General features: G+C 19.9%; 1 protein-coding gene and 1 long non-coding RNA gene across 2 annotated transcripts; one reads left to right on the top strand and one right to left on the bottom strand.

The window, feature by feature from the left end:
* Window positions 1-1680: 1680 nt before the first annotated feature.
* Window positions 1681-13889, bottom strand: LOC127281266 (uncharacterized). The gene is made up of 2 exons (XM_051304891.1): window positions 12957-13889; window positions 1681-2172 (listed from the first exon to the last, which is right to left on the bottom strand). The coding sequence occupies exons 1-2, from the start codon at window positions 13020-13022 to the stop codon at window positions 1699-1701; spliced, it is 540 nt and encodes a 179-aa protein (XP_051160848.1). The 5' UTR covers window positions 13023-13889; the 3' UTR covers window positions 1681-1698.
* LOC127281268 (uncharacterized) lies at window positions 2057-10185 on the top strand. Its single transcript, XR_007842941.1, has 4 exons — window positions 2057-2187; window positions 6264-6543; window positions 9156-9265; window positions 9961-10185. It is a non-coding gene; the product is annotated as an uncharacterized LOC127281268 (long non-coding RNA).
* Window positions 13890-17317: the final 3428 nt, after the last annotated feature.

Raw genomic sequence — 17317 nt, 5'->3', positions numbered from 1 at the left:
CCCTTAGAAGTTTAAATAATTTTTGGACGATTAAAGAGAGTAAATTTTCAATTGTTTTTATTTAGCAAGAGTTCCATTGTGTGTCTTTTGTTTTTAAGTGTCGACAATTGTTTTATATCGTTCATGCTCCATGTACAAGTATGTACGTTTGTAAGATATTAACCATTTAAGGCCTGAAATTATTTTTAATTAATTTTTTTTTTAAAATCGTTGCTACAATTATTTACATTAATTAATGTTGAAAATTGAAAAAAAAAAATATATATATGTAGGGCCTTAAGGGGTTAATTCATGTATATTAATGAGCAATATATATATATATACAATACCTCTCGTATTATAAAGCTTTTTGCGTATTTGTTGATTGTTTTATTTTTTTTTTAATTATTATTTTTTTCTTTTATTCTGAGGAATGTAAGCTTTAAGGAGTAATAATAAAAAAAAAGGAAACCCAAATGGTTAGAAATTTTAAAAAATGAAAATTAATTTCAATTTTTTATTTCAGTTTTCTATGAATAATAATCTTTCTAAGATTCTTTCATATTAAAGAAAATTTTCCAAATGTTTCTTTATTTTTAATTAATTATTTAGTTTTCAATTAATAATGAGTAATTTATAATTAATAATTGATAATTAATAATTGATAATTAATAATTTAAAAAAATTTAATTTTCGTTGGAAATTACAGGAATAATTGACCAAAATAATAATCATTGATTAATTTTTCACAATAAGTTTTATTTCGATAAGATTTTTCGAAAAGAACAATAATAATATTATAATGTCCATGTTATCTTTATTTAATATTAACTTTTAATGGTTAATATTAGATATTTGAACTGTTAAAAAGTCTTTGGATATATAGATAAAAACGTAATTATTATATTATAATTATTACATAAGTTATAGTTAGGGTTATATATGTATATATACATAGTACACGTATATTATAATTAAAGGTACGTTGTCATTTGTCTGTACATAATTGAAGTTGAGTGAGTTTTTATTTTTTTTTAAATATTTTTATCACCTTACTTTCTTGGCTAGTATATGAGTTTAAAAAAAAAACCCCATTGGCTGTTCATTCTTTGTTTTTTTTTTTTTTTATTAAATTATATTTACAAATGAAAAAATAATTGAAAATCATGCCAATGCAATTTTTTTTAATCTTAATTAAATTTTTTAAATAATTAACTTTTTAAGTCTTAATTTCTTAAGTTGTAAGTAATTTTTAAATATTAATTCTTAAAGAATTAATTTTTCTTTTTTTTTTTTAAATTTTTTCCGGAAGATTTTTAATTGTTTCAAAAATGAAGAATTTTTTTGTTTAATATTTTATACAATATTCTTAATTTTTTTTGTAATTTTCAATGATTGTATGATTTTATATTTTGACTAGTTTCTCTTAATATGTAATTTTTTTATTTCTAACTTTTAACAAAAAAAAAAAAACTATTCTATTAATCTACAACTCGATGATATTTTCGATTTTTTTTTTTACATTAATTTTTCTAATCAAGATATTCATTTTACAGAACTGACTAGTTTTTTTTCTTTTTTTATTTGAAATGGCTTGAATTTTATTTCTGAAACATAATTTTCAAATCGAAAATTTAATTTTTTGTGAAACTAATTCTTTTTTTTTAATCCACAGATTTTTTTCGGAAAAAAGTTTTAAGGGATAATTTTTTTTTTTTTTTATAAACTTTGAATTCCATTGAAATTTTCATCAGATTTGGAAAAAATTGCATCAACATCCTTTTTGAGAAGTTGATATTTATCGTGTGGATCATCGACATCATCATCGGCATCATTGACGAGAATACTTTCTTCGCCAGTATTTTCAGCGTCTTCGGGTGCAAGGAAAAAATTGGCACGTCCCTTACATTTTCTTTGATAATCAAAATTTTCTGGAGCATGCCTGTGACATGAATCACAAATTGTATCCATTTTCGTTGTACAAGGATGTGCTTCATAAAGTCCTGGACCACAGCGAGAGCATATCCAACATGGTTGAATACTATGATGTGGAGAATAAGTTCCCGATGAACATCTACCGCATTCGGTGTCTTTACCTGGACTACAACGTTTTACCACACCCATTCCTGGACCACATCTACTGCAATGCGAACCCTCACGATGATGCCTAATGTGAGGTCGACATTCTGCAAACTGGAAAAAACAAATGTAATTTTTTTTTTTTTTCATTTTCTTTCTTTTATTTAAAAATTATTCTTTAATTAATAATTAATAATAATTACTAATAATTAATAAATATAATGATAATTTTCCGAATTTTGAACAATTTTAATTTAAATTATTATTATTATTATTATTATTATTATTATTATTGTTATTTATTTAAAATTGTAATCAATATATAATTTTGATCAATCTTCAATTTAATCAATTCAAAATTTAATTTATTATACTAATTTTGATTGAATTAAATTTCTTTTTAAATTTCTTTTTTCAAGTTTCAATTGCTCTAAAATTCAATTTATCAAAATTTCAATCGATTTCAGTTTTCATTTTTAATTAATGTCAAAATTCAATTTACAAAAAATTTTAATCTATTGAAACTTGATTTAAAATTTCAATTTATCTAAAATATTTCTCGATTTCAGTTTCAATTGATTAAAAACTTCAAATTTATGTAAATTTTAATCTATATTCAAAATTGTATTCAAATTTCAATTTATCCAAATATTTATCGATTTCAGTTTTAATTAATTCAAAAATTCAATTTGTTCAAATTTTAATAGATTTTAGTTTCAATTGGATTTTAAAATTCAATTTATCAAAATTTTAATTAATTGAAAAATTTTAATATTCTAATTTATTTCAATTACAAATTTTAATTTTTTTTTTTAAATTTTTAAAGTTTAAATTTAAAATCTAATTCATATCAATTTTAATGAAGTAAAATTTTAATCGATTTCAGTTTCAATTAATTCAAAAATTTATCAAAATTTTTGAATTAATTGAAAATTTACAATTTTCAAAATTTATTTCAATTTCAAATTTCATTTTTTTTATTTTATAGTTTAAATTGGACTACAATTTAATTCATATTAATTTTAATTAAATAAAATTTGAATCGATTTTTAAATTAATGTAAAATTCAATTTATCCAAATTTTAACCGTTTGTATAGTTTTTAATAATTCCAAAATTCAATTTATTCAAATGTTAATCGATTTTTTTTTTTTTTTTTTTTTATTTGAAATTTATTCAAATATTTATTAATTTAAAAATTCAATTTATGCAAATTTTAATTAGTTGAAAATTTCAATCGATTTACGTTTCAATTGATCTAAAATTCAATTTATAACAATTTTAATTCATTCAAATTTCCATCGTTTAAGTTTCAATAATGGATGTAAAATTAAATTTATCCAAATATTTATCGAATTCAGTTTCAATTAATTTAAAATTCTATTTATACAAATTTTAATCGATTTCAATTAAATTGATTCAAATTATTAATTTATCTAAATTTTGTTCAATTTTAATTTCAATTAATAATAAAATTTAATTTATCCAAATTTTAATCTATTCAAATTTGTATCCAAATTTTTATTTCACCAAATTTCAATTTAAAAAAATTTTAATTTACCTAAATTTTAATCGAGTTTAGCTTTAATTGATCCCAAAATTCAATTTATCGAAATTTTCATCGATTTCAGTTAAATTAATTCAATATTTCAATTTATTCAAATTTTAATCGATTTTAATTTTAATTAATTCCAAAATTCAATTTATCCAATTTTTTTTTTAAATCTATTCAAACTTGTATCCAAATTTTAATTTAACCCATTTTCAATTTAAAAAAATTTTAATTTAAACAAATTTTAATTGATTTTATTTTTAATTCATTCCAAAAGTCAATTTATCAAAATTTTAACCGATTCAATTTTTTAATTGATTTCGAAATTCAATTAATCAAATTTTTAATTTAACCAAATAAACAAATTTGAATTTTAAAAAATTTCAATTCATCTAAATTTTAATCGATTTTAGTTTTAATTAATTCTAAAATTCAATGTATCAAAATTTTTTAACCGATTTCAAGTTTTAATTGATCTTAAAATTAAATTTTTCCAAATTTCAATTGGATTTAAGTTTTAATTGACATAAAATTAAATTTTTGCCAAAATTCAATTAATTTAACTTTTTAATTGATCCAAAAATTTTGAATTTATCCAAATATATATATATATATATTTTTCTATTCTTTTAATTTATTCAATTTTTAATTCTAAATCGAATTTTATTAGAAAAAAATAATAAATAATTATTAGAAAAATAATCGGTAATTTTTTTTCATTACAGATTTAAAAGAAAAATATGATTTTGTCATTAAATTTCTATTAGAAATTAATTGTTACAAAAAATAATAATAATAATTATTATTATTATTATTATTATTATTATTATTATTATTTCCAAGAAAAAAAGAAACGATTTATCAAATATTCAAAAAAAAATGCAAACAATTCGTTTCGAATTTTGTGCAAAGACCGCGAAATGAAAGTTTTAATTTGAATCTTTGAAGAGAAATTTTTTTTTTTCGAAAAAGAATTCCAAACTGGTTTTGAAGAGGATACCTTTCTTAAAATTGCATTTCCCGGGGGCGTTAAAGGGTTTTTTTTTTTTTTTTTTAAAGTCTCTCTTTTTTTGGAGTTTCTTTATATCAGTCTCTCTATTCTAAGCGCTTAATGCACAAGACCGTTGGGGAACAGGTGCCTGAGAAATGGGGGCCAGCTGACTTCGGAAACACCTTGCGCGAACTCTCTTCCGTTCGTTTTGCATTTGCTTTTCTAAACGAAACTCGATAAGAATCATTTTCTCGGCCCTTAAACCGAGTTTCTTTTATACATTTAATATTTGATACAAAGACAATATATAAGAAATGAGATTAATTTAATCAAAAATATTGAAATTCAATATTTTAATTTATTTTACATTTTTTTTTCTCTGTGAATTTTTATCACATTTTCCGGAATACTGCGAATTTTTCTAAATAGAATTCTTGTTTTTTTAATTTAATTTAATTTAATTCTATTTTATTTTATTTTATTTTATTTTATATTTGATTTTTTGATTATTGATATTTTGAATCAAAATTTAGAAAAACATTTTTGATGAATTGAATTTAATGAATTAAAATATTGAATGTCGTGGGAATAAAATATTATATAGGTTTCAACGAACTCTTTAAGTTTTGGTTCGTCCTTTAATGTCCATCTGTTGTTATTATCCAACCTTCGAAATTAACCCTTTTACTTGGAATATCGAGAAACGAACCCGCATCTGACATTGTGCCCGCGGCTCCTAAATTCTCATTTTTCTTATTCTAACCGAAAACTATATCGAAATCACGTCTGTAATTTTTAATCATTCATTTTTCAAAATAACCATTTATTTATTTCCTCTTCTTGCTGATATTGAGAAATTTTAATTGAAACTAAATTTTCACCTCATTGATTAAACGAAAATGTGGGATAATTAAAAAAAAAGTTTATGGAGATTTTTTTTTTTAATATTAACTCTAAAAAAAAAAATTGTAAAATTAAAAAAAAATAATTTTTCAATTTTTGTTTAAAAATTTTAATTTTTTCGTGAATAGAAATAATTGGAAAATAATTTTTTCAATTTTTTTAAAAAATATAATTTTATTTATTTTTTTTTTAAGAATAGAAATAATTGGAAAATAATTTTTCAATTATCTTTATTTTTATTATAATTTAATTTTTTCGGGAATAGAAATAATTGGCAAATAATTTTTCAATAAACTTTATTTTCAATATAATTTAATTTTTTTAGGAAAAGAAATAATTTTTTTTAACTCTAATTTTATATTTTCATTTTTTTCAAACATAGAAATAATTGGAAAATAATTTTTTTTTTTAAGTAACAAAAATAATTGTATCAGATAATTTTTCTATTAACTGCATTTTTATATAAATATTATTTTTTAGGAATATAAATAATTGGCATAGAATTTTTTTCAATTAACTTTATTTTTTTAGAATTAAAAATAATTGACAAATAGTTTTTTTTTTAACTTTATTTTTATATTTTCATTTTTTTTTAGGAAAAGAAATAATTGGCAAATAATTTTTCAATTAACTTCTTTTTTGATAATTTCATAAAAAATATAAATAACAATTTATTAAATTTAATAAATAATTTTCCAATCAACTCTTTCTTTTCAATATTATTTTATTTGTTTACTTATTTATATTTTGTTTGTTTTAGAAATAAAAATAATTGTGAACGGAAAAATTTACAAGGAGTGTGGCGAATATTGAAAAAGAAAAATTCGATCTGAAGTGTCACGAGCGCGGTATTTAAAATGACAACCTCTATTTAAAAAAAAAAAAAATAAAACGATTATTGCAGTAATTTTACACATCGGGTAAAGGAGGAAAAAAAAAGGATATTATTTTCTTTTTTCGGATAATAGTCAGCAGCTTAAAGGTAAAGAGTCAGCCGCCAGCTGTCGATGGCACGCGCCAGCGGTTTCAAAAAAAGTCAGGTGAGTGGTAACACCCGGCGAAGCTGGGGCCCAATGAACCAAGTATAAGGCCCAATTTTAAAAACATCTTTCCCTTTTTCTCCTCTTACTCTTTCTTATAAATGCTACTTTCCCTCAATAACATTAAATGCTTATAATTACGTTGCATTCTTTTAAATTGGAAATTATTCTCTTTTTTTTTTTTTTTATTTACCTTAGCAATTTTATTTGTACAATATATTTTATTACAAATTTTATTTTTATATTTTAATTATATTTTTATTTTTTATTACAAATTTTATTTTTAAATTTTATTTTAAAAAATGTATTTTTACATTTTATTAACAAATATTCGTTTAGTTTAAAATTATTCTTTTTTAATTAACTTAATTTACCATTTTTTTTTGTGTAATATAAATTTTTATTAAAAATTTTATTTATTTACATTTTATTAAAAAAATATTTTAACATTCTTTTAATTTAAATATTCTTTTCTATATTTATACATTAATTTGCAAATTTTATTTGTGTATTTATTACAAACTTTTATTTTTATATTTTTATTAAAATGTTTATTTTTAAATTTTATTTTTAAAAAAAATTTATTTTTATAAATTACAAACTCAATTGTGTACTTTTAACAAAGTTTTATAATTTTTTTTTTCCCGCCAGCTTAAAAAATAAAATAATTGTGAAATAATGGAAATTTTATTTTAATATTTTTTCTTTCAAAAAAAATTTTATTCTGTTTTTTATTTTAAAGAATAAATAAAAATGTCTCTTGTATTTTAATTTTTGAGAAAAAAAATTTCCATATATTTGGACAATTTTTTCTTTTTTTTTTTTTGCTTTTTTCAAGTGCGTAAGCAGAAATTATTATTTTCTTTTTTTTTTGTTTATACCTTTTTCATTGTAGCAACGTCTTTTCTTCATTAAGCGAGAAATTAATTTATTTTCATAGAGTCTTCTCTTTAAAGGAAATATAATTAAATTTTTTTTTCGTTATTATTAATTTTTTGTGAAAAGCAAAAAAAAAAAACTTTATTATAAATTTTTTTGTAAAATTGTATGTTCCATTTTTGTTATTTTTATTCCAAGACGTTATAGTATGTTTTCTTTATATTATTTTTTTTTTCTTAACTCTTCATTCTTTGCCCGTTGAACCAGAAAATTGACAAGGCATCCCTACGACCTCTGAACAAGTCTTGGATTCTTGTTACACGTCCAATTAAGTGACAACCCTTTCTAAAGTTCGCAAGGTGACGTTTAATTTCTAGTAGACTTATATTTTTTTCATTTTTTTTTCTCTCTTATTTCGTTGCTATACTATTTTTTGTATTTTCTATTTTATTTATTAAATAATTCATTTAAATTATTACGTTTAGATTTTTAATTTTTTATTTAATTCTATTTTTTTTATTAATTATAATAATTCTAAAAATGAAAATAATAATAATTACAATAATTAAAATAATAATAATTACAATAATTAAAATAATAATAATTACAATAATAAAAATAATAATACTAATTGTAATAATAATATAAATTGTTTAGTTTTTTTTAAGTACTCGGAAAAAAAAATTGTAAAATTTTGTAAAAGTACACAAAGGAGAAAATAAATCTAATCTTATAATACAAATAATAATAATAATAATTATTATTTATTTCAAAAATTTATTATTTTATAATAATAATAGAAATAACTGATAATAATTTTGTTTTTTTTTTTTTTTTTTTCATAAATTACATTTTTATTTTGTACTTTCAGTTCAAGGACACAAATTTCTTTTTGGAAGGAAAAAAAAAAAAGTGAAAGAATTTCCTGGTTATTAAAGATTTGCAACACTTTAAAGTCAAGAGCATATTTAAATAAAAAATAAAAAAAAGCAATAAAAGAGCTTTTTCTTTTCTTTTTGTTTATTTTTTTTTCTCTCTTTTATTTCTCTGCTCCAATTATGGTCTTCAAATGGATTTTTATAGACCCTGACCGTGGTTTATGACAACTTGAAATTTCTGCCAATTATCATCAAATAAGAAAAAAAAAAAAACAAGGGAAAAAAAATCCCATAAAACTTATAGCCTCAAGAAAAGTGAAGAACTTTTAAAAGACTCATTCAGAGATGATGTGGTTTCAATCATAATAGAGAGCCTTTTGGCCAAAGAGAATTTTTCCTTTGTCCATTTTGAATATTTTTCTCAAGAGTGTTGCGAGGAGTCGATTTTTGCAAAAAAAAAAAAAAATCCAATTGCTTCGGGCAAACTTTATAAAATACCTGAAGAAATATTTCCAATATAAGAGAGAGAGAGAGAGAGATATTATATTTTTCAAAAAGCGAGAAAAAAAAGGGAAAAATTGTCTCTCTTTTTCTCTTATGTGTGTGAAAATAGGTCGCACTTTTTCTAATTTATTATTATTTGAAATGGAAATTTTATTCAGCTCTGGGAAAAATTTTCTCCTATATACATATATATACATTGTAAACAAATTTTCCGACCCATTTGAATTTGCTTTTGTTTTTATTTTTACATCCGTTTCATTTGCATTTTATTTCCCGTCTTTTGACGGAATTTGGATATTTTTTTTTTTAGTACAGAATTGACGGTGATTTTTTTTTTTTTTTTGGCACTAGCGAACAGAGTCTACAGTTTTATTTTCAATCGAGTGCAATAGTGATGAGGGAAACAATAAATACGATGACGTATGTGAATGGGAACTTCCGACGTTAATAAAACGGAAATGGTAATTGCGACTATTGTACTATTGCCCCTTTTTTTTGTTATCAGTCCAATGACACCGAACTCTAAATTTCTTTCTGTATTTTTTTTCGAATTTTTTTTTTTTTCGTATAATTTTAGTTTTCCTCTGAAATATTGCAAAAATGTTTCAATTAATATTACGGTACAAAGGATTTTTATTTATTTAATATATTTTGATATTTATATCAATAAATAAAAATATTTTGTTTTATTTTTTTTTCTCAATATTTTACTGCAGCTAAAAATATTTCCAAATTTTTGAAAACGATTTTTAATGTTAATAATTTTTATTATTTCTATTCTTTTTATTATTTTATTATTCCTATTTTATTTATTTTTATTATTTCTATATTAATTAATTTTCATTTAATTAATTATTTTTTATTTCTATATTTAAATTATTTTTTATAGTATTTTTTTTATTAATTGTTATTTCCAATTTAATTATTTTTAATTATTTTATTATTTTTATTAATTGTTTTTTCCAATTTAATTATTTTTAATAATTATTTTATTATTTTTATTAATTGTTATTTCTATTTTTATTATTTTATTATTTTTATTATTTCTTTATTTTTTTATTGATTTTTATATTTAATTTCGTTTATGCGAATTTAAATTTTCTTTTTCTAATTTAACGTTTCTTTTGAAATTGAATGTTTTGAATTTCATTTTCAGGTGAGAGTGCGAAAAATATCCTTTAAGTGACACAAAGGAGTTTGGAGCTTATTCCCTGAAAAAGCTTCACTTCCCCATAGGTCAGAAGGTCACGCCACGATGGTTTCCACACATTTTTCTGTTCATTCTATATTACTCTCGGCGAGGTTTGACTTCCGATAGGAAGTTCCAGGCAAGAGGGTGAAATACTGCAGCTGCCTGCACTCAACGCTATATATATATATATATATATATACCAAGTAAATTGAGATAATTATCTTTAGCTTTTTAAAAAAAAAAAAAAATAATAATAATTTTCCCCAGCAATAACGAACTCTCTTCAACTTTGGTTTCGTAATTCAACGTAATATTAATTTAAATCATACATTTTTTTTTCTTTCATTTTATTAATTTTCCAACGAATCATTTTTTTCTTTCCAATATTTTTCATTAAGCAAACGATTTCCTTAGAAAAGAAGAACGGAAATTTGGTTCTATTTTTTTTTTCTATTAAAAAATTTATTTTTGCGAAAAAGGAAATTATTTTCACTTCATTGCAATCTAAATATAATTATATAAATTTATTGTAATAAAAATAACTAGAGTGGAAATCGATATTTTCTATAATAATGAAAAATATATTTTTTTCTCATTAACTGCAATTTGATTATTAATAATATAGAGGAATATTTTGAAATTGAATATAAAATTTTTGTTCCACTTTATTTGTTTAAATAAATTATGTTTTATTATTTTCTTTTTTGTACGTTAAATAAAATAATAAAATAAATTTATAAAATATTTAAATATTTAAAATTGAATAAAAATTTTACACTTTATGATTTTAATAAATTAATCATGTGTTTTATTTCCTTTTTTTTGTCGGTAAAATAAAAATAAAATATTCAAAGGAAATATAAAATAAAATAAAAAATAATTAATTAATAAATATAAAATATTCAAATTTTCATTTCTACTTTTTTAATAAATTAATCATGTTTTATTTCTTTTTTGTCCGTTGTCAAAGACTGACTGAATTCTTCAATTCTCTTTGACAAGGAAAATCTGCAAATTCAACAGTTTCTTTTTTTTTTTTCATCTGTTCAGTGTGCGTTAATCTAGAAGTCGTTAACGAGGGATTTTAAATCTTTAATGAAATGTCGAGTCAGCTTGAGAATGGCAAGAAAATGAAGAGACGAAAGTGAATATATATACACAGTCACAGAATATTCTCATTATTGGAGGTCATTAGATAATTTTTTTTTCCTTTTTATTTGTAAAAAAGTCTCCACTACTTCCCAGGGGATTTTTTTTTATCTTTCTAATTAATTTAAATATTCAATGAAAAAAAAAATTTGTTTTCCAAAGTCAATTTTAAAAAAAATTTTAGCAAAAAAATTAAATGAAAATTAAAAAAAAAAAGAATTTTTTTATTCTGACTCTCTGTGAATAAAAGGGAGTATAAATAAATTTTTTTTAATTGCAGGAATGGGATTCGCGCGCGGGAATGGATTGGGGTCTCATTCTCACATATATTTGTTCATTCTGCGAGTGTTGAAAGGGGGAGGGGGGAGGGAGAGAAAATAAAGGGCCATTTGGCAACAAAGAACGGACTTTGGCGTCGCTCCCACGATTTCTATGCATTATTAGCCTAGACTTTTGACCAACTCTGATCTTTCCGGTTCAACCCCCACGATCCTTCCCTTTTATATTGCTTTCGCGTTCGCATTTCTTTCGCTTCTTTTTTTTTTTTATTATATATATATATATATTGTCTTTTCCCTTTTTTTCTACTCGTTAGCAGAAAGTCGCATGTAAAGTGATCGTATCACTATTTGAAATAGGTATAAAGATCACCTTATTTTTTTTTCTCATCCTTTTTTTTGCGCTCTAAATTTGATAAAAAAAAAATAAATAAATTAACCAAAATTATTTTCTTTTTACAATTTCAAATTTAATAAAACTATTTTTTTAAATTTTTTTTCTCTTTGAAAAAATTTTATTTGAAATTATTTTGATTTTCTTACTTAATTTTTTTTTACACTTTCAAATTTAATAAAACTATTTTTTTAAATTTTTTTTCTTAGAAAAAATTTTATTTGAAATTATTTTGATTTTCGTACTTAATTTTTTTTTTACATTTGTTTAAAAGTTTTTTTTTTTTTTTTTTTTTTTTTACACAATTTTTTAAATTTTTTTTTATATTTAACAAAAAAAAAAAAAATATTTATTAGATATTTTTATTTTTTTTTACATCGAGTTTCAAAAATTTATTTTGAAATATATAAATTTATTCGCGTTTACAAAATAATAAAATATCCTTTTTGTAAACAAATAAATTTATATTTCAAAATAAATTTAAAACTTGAAGTAAAAATAAATTAATTTCTTTTTTGTTAAATCTAAAAAATAATGTACAAAATTATATGTAAAAAAAAAAAACTTTCTAAAAAAAATGTAAAAGAAATTTTAATGTAATTTTTCATTTATTTTGAAATATAATAAAATTTTTTTTAATTAAAATTATGAACTTACAAAAAAAAAATAAAATAAACGAGCTTTTTGGTACCAAAATATTAAATTAATAAATAATTAAGGAAATTTCAAAAAAGTAACAATATTTTTTAAAAACTAATTACTATGTAATTAAAATTTGTCATCTAATTTTAAATAATTATTTTCAATTATAATCTTTTAGATTTTATTTTATAAAGTTTTTTTCAGTTATTTTTTTATTTATTATTTACAATAATAATAATAAAAATAATAAAATAATAATAAAATAATAAAAAAAAATAAAATAATATTAAAAAAGATAATAAAATATAATAACAATAATAATAAAATTTTATTAATTTTAAGAGAAATTATATTATTATTGTATTAATTAATTATTATAATAGTTATAATAAAAATAATAAAAATAAAATAATAATAATAAAAATAAAATAATAATAATAATAATAATAATAATAATAATAATAATAATAATAAGCCGTAAAATTGTGAGAACTTACCTCGAGTAATAATATAATTGAAAAAATGAGAAAGAGCGCGGATAAAAATCCTTTTTTTGATCCCATCCTTGAAGTTCACGATGGAAAAGCAGCTTATCTTTTTCTTTCGATAAAGATTTTCTTTACACAAACTTTTTTCTATATATATATATATATTACTTTTTTTTCACTTCCGGTCTAAATTTTGCGAACAAAACTTTTTTTTTCCACTTTTTCACTCACTATTTTTTGAATTGAATTTTTCTTTTTATTCTTCAATTTTATTCCAAAATCCAATGATATTAGGAAAATTTTTCGAATTTTTTTTTTTTTTTTCCAGAATTGTTAAACAATTCTCTTTAAAGTCTTTTCACTATATGGAAAAATCCACCACATTTTATCGTTCACACCACTTGTTATAAAACTCAATATTGATTTCGTGGACCAAATTCTCAAAATAGAAACACTTTTCTTTTATTTAAACTGTGATCTCTTTCGGTTGCAACAATGTCTTTTTTTATAAATGAATGAATGTGTCTTTATATATAAATAGAAAGCTTTTAGTACAAATTGGAATTGAAAATTAGAATCTTCTTTTTTTTTCTCTGTGATAGTTATTTAATATTTTTTATTTATTTTAATGTTTTTTTTACAATTTTTTGGATAAATTTTGATGATTAATTTTTTTTTTTTATTTGAAATATTGAATTTGTGAAATTGAAATGAAAAATATGTTCATTTTTCTAAAGTATAAAGTGTTTTTGTTGTTTTTTTTTTAGGGGTGAATTTAAAAAATTCAGTACACATGCGAACTCTTTCCTCGAGGATCGCTTCTCGGAGAATGAAATGAGAGGAGCAGGAGAGGTTTATACACAGCTGCTGGTTGAACACGCGGTCTTTGATCACGTGGGAATAACACCCCCACCATTCACACCAATCATGGGGGTGAAAATATTACTCAGGTAAAATTGAAAATTATTTTCAAAAAGAGGTGAAAAATATTTTCAACTCTTTTTTTTTTTTTTTTACCAAAAAAAAAGGAAAATACTATTCATTGGATAAAATTAAAATTTATCATTCCAACTTTTTCAGATACAAAAGAAAAAATTGTTTTTAACAAACAAATATTTTTTTAACAATAAAATTAAATTCCGGATTATTTTTTTTTTTTTTTATTAAAAATAATAAATTATCAAAAGTTTTGAAAGTAATTGAAAACTTAAAGTTAAATTAAAAAAGTTAAAATGGAAAATATAAATGTTTGAAATACAGAAATAAATTAGAAAAAAACAGTTAAATTAATATTTAATTTTATAATTATTTCATTATTTTGGAAGTATCTAAAAAAAGAATTTGTAAATTTAATTGAAAAAAAAATTAAAGTTTAATTAAAATTTTAGATAAAATGAAAAAAAAAATTGAAAATAAAAAAAAACAGAATAGATTAGAAAAAATTTAAATCAACATTTAAATTTATAATTATTTTATTATTTTGAATTATTTAAAAAAATAAAATTATTTTTTATACAGTTGTAGTTAGTAAAAAAATTGATTAAAAAATAAATTATAAAAAACAGAATATGGATTTGAAAATTTAATATATTGAAAAATTAAATTAAAGAAGTTAAATTGAAAAAATGAAAAATATAAATTTTCAAAATACCTACAGAATAAAAAGAAAATTAAATTAATATTTAAATTTATAAATTATTTCGAAGTATTTAAATAAAAAACAAATTTTTTAGTAATTTTTTATAAAAATTATGTAAAAAAAAATTAATTATAAAAGAATACGATTTTTGTGGGAAAAATGATAAATTTAGAAAAATTAATACAATAATTAATAATTGAAATAAATACAAATGTTTTTTTTTTCTATATCTAAATGCATAATCAGAAAAGTTAGTGGAATATAAATTGGTTGTTTAAATTGTAAAATACCACAAGTTTTATGAGGCGGTTAATTTAAAAAGTTTGGATGAATTTAATATATGTATTATATAATATATATATACAAGTGAAATTGGATTTTATTTCGTTTTTAAATATTAAATTTCAATATGAAGATAAATTATTATTCTCCCCTTCGCTATTTTTTGAAGTATATATATATAACCAATCATGTATTTCGATAGCCGTCTGTCGCGTGGCATTACACCTGTCCCACAGTAGAAGCTGGCCTTCTGTCAGCTGCTCCCGTTTTGCTGCTGCATAGCAACTGAAGAAAAATGATAATGATTGTATAAATAAGAAAAATTATCATTATTTTCATCTTAAAAAAAAAAAAAAATTTATTTTTTCCCTCTTATTTTCTTTTTTGATCAATTCGTCTTGGAATATCAAAATGACATTGAAAAAAAGAAATAAAAATTTAATTTTTTTTTAAATTTAATTTTAATTTAATTCTTAATTTATTTTTATTTTTTTTATTTATTATTTTATTTAATTTAATTATTTTTCAATTATTCGATAAATAATTTTTTTTAATTTTTTTATTTTAGTATTTTTTTAAATAATTTTTTTTTAAAAGGAATTATATATTAAAACCTGTATGATGTGTGTTTGCATTTTTTTTTTTCACGGACAAAAAAATTTAAATTGAGGGTCTTACGAAAATAAATTAAAAGGATCGGGGAAAAATTTGCAATATTAAGATGTTAATTCATGCGCGTGTTCACAGAACCATGAGCACTTAAAAAGTACCACCTAAAAGGGTTGACTCCAAACCTCATTTCCTGTTGCGACTCTTTTTTTCGTTTTCTTTTTTTTTTTTTTTTGTACAAGTGCCCACTCGTTGAAACTTCAATTTAAAACCGAAATATTCGTATATACTAACGTTATAATTTTCCATCTTTTGGTTAACGTCCAATTAAAATGAAACATTTACTTTTGGTATTACTTTTAGATTTTTTTTTTTTATTATATAGTTATTAAATGGAAAACTAAAAGTCAGAAAAATGAAAAAAAGAAATTAAAAAGAATGTAAAAAATTTTAAAAATTTTTTAAATTTTAATTTTAATAAAATAATAAATAAAATTTTTGGTTTTTTTTAAAAAAATTTTTATTGAATTAAAAAAAATTGTCTTAATAAATAATAATAATAATAATAATAATAATAATAATAATAAATAAAAATTTTGGTTTTTTTAAAAAAAAATTTTTATTGAATTAAAAAAAATTGTCTTAATAAATAATAATAATAATAATAATAATAATAATAGAAAAAATTATAAAATAATAAAAAAAATGTAATGCAGAAAAATAATCAAATTATACAAATTTGTATCTTATTTTCGGCAGTGAAATTAGAATTTTAAAGTAGCAATTATGCCTATAACTGGTGTGAGAAAAAAGTCGCAGAATTAACATAATTAATGGAAATTAATTTTTAATTAAAAATTCACCTTTTTATATAATTCTATAGAGAAATACATTGAATAATCTAGTTTAGTTTTTCCATTTTTGCATAAAAATTTGCAAAAAAAAAAAAAGTTGAAATTACACTAAAATCATTTTATTAAATATAATAAAATCAGTAAATATTTACATATTATATTATTATATTAAATTTCCAAAAAATTATTTCCAATATTAATAATAACATACATTTAAAAACTCTTCTTCTCTCTCTACACTATATTGATTATTTAATTTTTTCTTTTTTTTTTTTTTTAAAAGAATTTTTTAGAACTTTCTATTTTTTTCTGTTTTATTTTTATCCTACAATAAAAGAGGAAAATAAAAAACGTTTTTTTTTTTAAATATAATGACATGATTACTAATGAAAGTATTATAAAAATAATTAAAATTTCTCATTTAAAAATTAAAACAAAATTAAAGTTGAAAATAAATATTTGTTTCTTGTTTAAATAAAAAGAAGGCAACTAAAATATTTTTTATTTAAAAATAAGATTCGCATTTTTATTTCTACCTTCGAAAATAGAAAACTATAATTTTTCTGTTTTTTTGTTCCAGAGTCAAATCAAATGAAAATTTACTGGATACGAAACAAGTGCTTCAGGCGATAGGGGATAGATTTTCATTTGAGATAATTAGAAGTTCATTTCGCTCGAGAAAATCTTTTTTCAGAGCAAAAAAAAAAAAAAAAGAAAAAAAACTATTTACGGTAAATTTTAAATTCTAAGATTTATTATTAGATTTCTGAAAGTTTTATAAATACACCCCCCCAAAAAAATGTTACATTTTTATTATTTAAAAAAAAAAACAAAAAATGTTCTATATTTTATTTATTTGGTTACACATGTATGAACTTTCGGCCTTTTACATTTCCCATACATAAATTAAATATTAATTTTCTATATATATACTTTTATTGATATTCTTGGTGGTCATTGATCTTCATTAATAATTTAATGTTTGA

The sequence above is a fragment of the Leptopilina boulardi genome, unplaced genomic scaffold, assembly GCF_019393585.1.
Source record: "Leptopilina boulardi isolate dan_hultmark-lab unplaced genomic scaffold, ZJU_Lbou_2.1 LbouV2_266, whole genome shotgun sequence".
Lineage (NCBI taxonomy): Eukaryota > Metazoa > Arthropoda > Insecta > Hymenoptera > Figitidae > Leptopilina > Leptopilina boulardi.
The sequence above is the reverse complement of the archived record's forward strand: the minus strand, read 5'-3'. Positions and strand labels throughout refer to the sequence as shown.

Excerpts from the sequence above, each read along its gene's own strand:
- LOC127281266 (XM_051304891.1), bottom strand. The coding sequence starts at position 13,022 with ATGGGATCAAAAAAAGGATTTTTATCCGCGCTCTTTCTCATTTTTTCA. Across the intron at positions 2,173-12,956 it reads CAATTATATTATTACTCGAG|TTTGCAGAATGTCGACCTCA; the intron begins GTAAGTTCTCAC and ends TGTTTTTTCCAG.